This window comes from Fonticula alba (assembly GCF_000388065.1).
Source record: "Fonticula alba strain ATCC 38817 unplaced genomic scaffold supercont2.9, whole genome shotgun sequence".
Lineage (NCBI taxonomy): Eukaryota > Rotosphaerida > Fonticulaceae > Fonticula > Fonticula alba.
In genome coordinates, this window is record NW_009242979.1 from 652,636 (window position 1) to 653,533 (window position 898).

At 69.2% G+C, this 898-nt stretch overlaps 1 protein-coding gene across 1 annotated transcript in view; it reads left to right on the plus strand.

The window, feature by feature from the left end:
- The window catches only part of H696_05214 (hypothetical protein), a 3,700-nt gene continuing 2,802 nt past the window's right edge, over positions 1 to 898 (plus strand). Inside the window, exons 1-3 of the mRNA XM_009499074.1 lie at positions 1 to 116; positions 240 to 576; positions 716 to 842. Coding sequence (XP_009497349.1) covers positions 70 to 116; positions 240 to 576; positions 716 to 842 — 511 coding nt within the window. The 5' untranslated portion in view covers positions 1 to 69. The remainder of the gene's footprint in view (positions 117 to 239; positions 577 to 715; positions 843 to 898) is intronic.

Sequence of the window (898 nt, forward strand, 5' to 3'; positions counted from 1 at the left end):
CCAGCCCCCTTTCCTCTGGTCCCGGATCTTTCAGGCCATCCGTTCAAGCGCCTCGCATCGCCCCGAGCCATGGACAAGCGCCTCCGTCTCCTGCTCGGGGGCCTGATCCTTCTCGGGTGCGCCCGGGCCCCCTTCGCCACACGCACGCTCGTACCCTTTACATCCAACCATGCGCCCATGCATCCGTGTGCTTGCTCGATCTACTCACGCATCAAGATGCTCGGCCCCCTACAACATAGGACCCTGGCCTACTGGCTGGCGCCGCTGGCCCTGTTGGCGGTCATCCCCCATGATGGGGTGGCCCTGCGAACCTACCTCTCGGAGAATGCCCTCAATCCCCGGTCTCGGACGTCGGTCTTCGGCCATGGTGCTGACCAGGCCGGCGCCGATGCATTGCGCCTGGCCCGGGCCTTGCGGTCCGGGGAGTTCGCCCCTCAGGACGACGAGTGGCGCCCGCACCCTGCCGAGGACAGCTCCAGCCCCCTTGCACTGGGCCACCTGGCGCCGGTGTCCCACCTGGCCCGGGCCCTGGAGATGCGCCTCCGCCGCCGCGTGGCCGTGCACCACTTCGCTGATGTGCGTGCTGACGCCGGTGGCCCCTACCGCGGGGCCTGCGTCTGCCTCTATGCGCCGGTTGCCCTGCTTTCCTCTCCCCCTCTCCCCCTCCCCCCGCTGCTTGCCTCCTTTCTGACGCCCCCCCTCGGGGCCTTCGCAGCCGGCCGATGGCTCCCTTCGCTCCAACCTGTATATGGTCTTCCCGGCCAAGCGCGGCGACGGCACGGAGTCCCTGGCTGTCGTCGTCCCACGCGCCTGGTTTGACGCATACGAGGCCAAGTGGCATGGTGCGCATCCGTGGATGTCTTCCCCTCCTCCTTTCCCCCCCCCCCCCCCCCCCCCC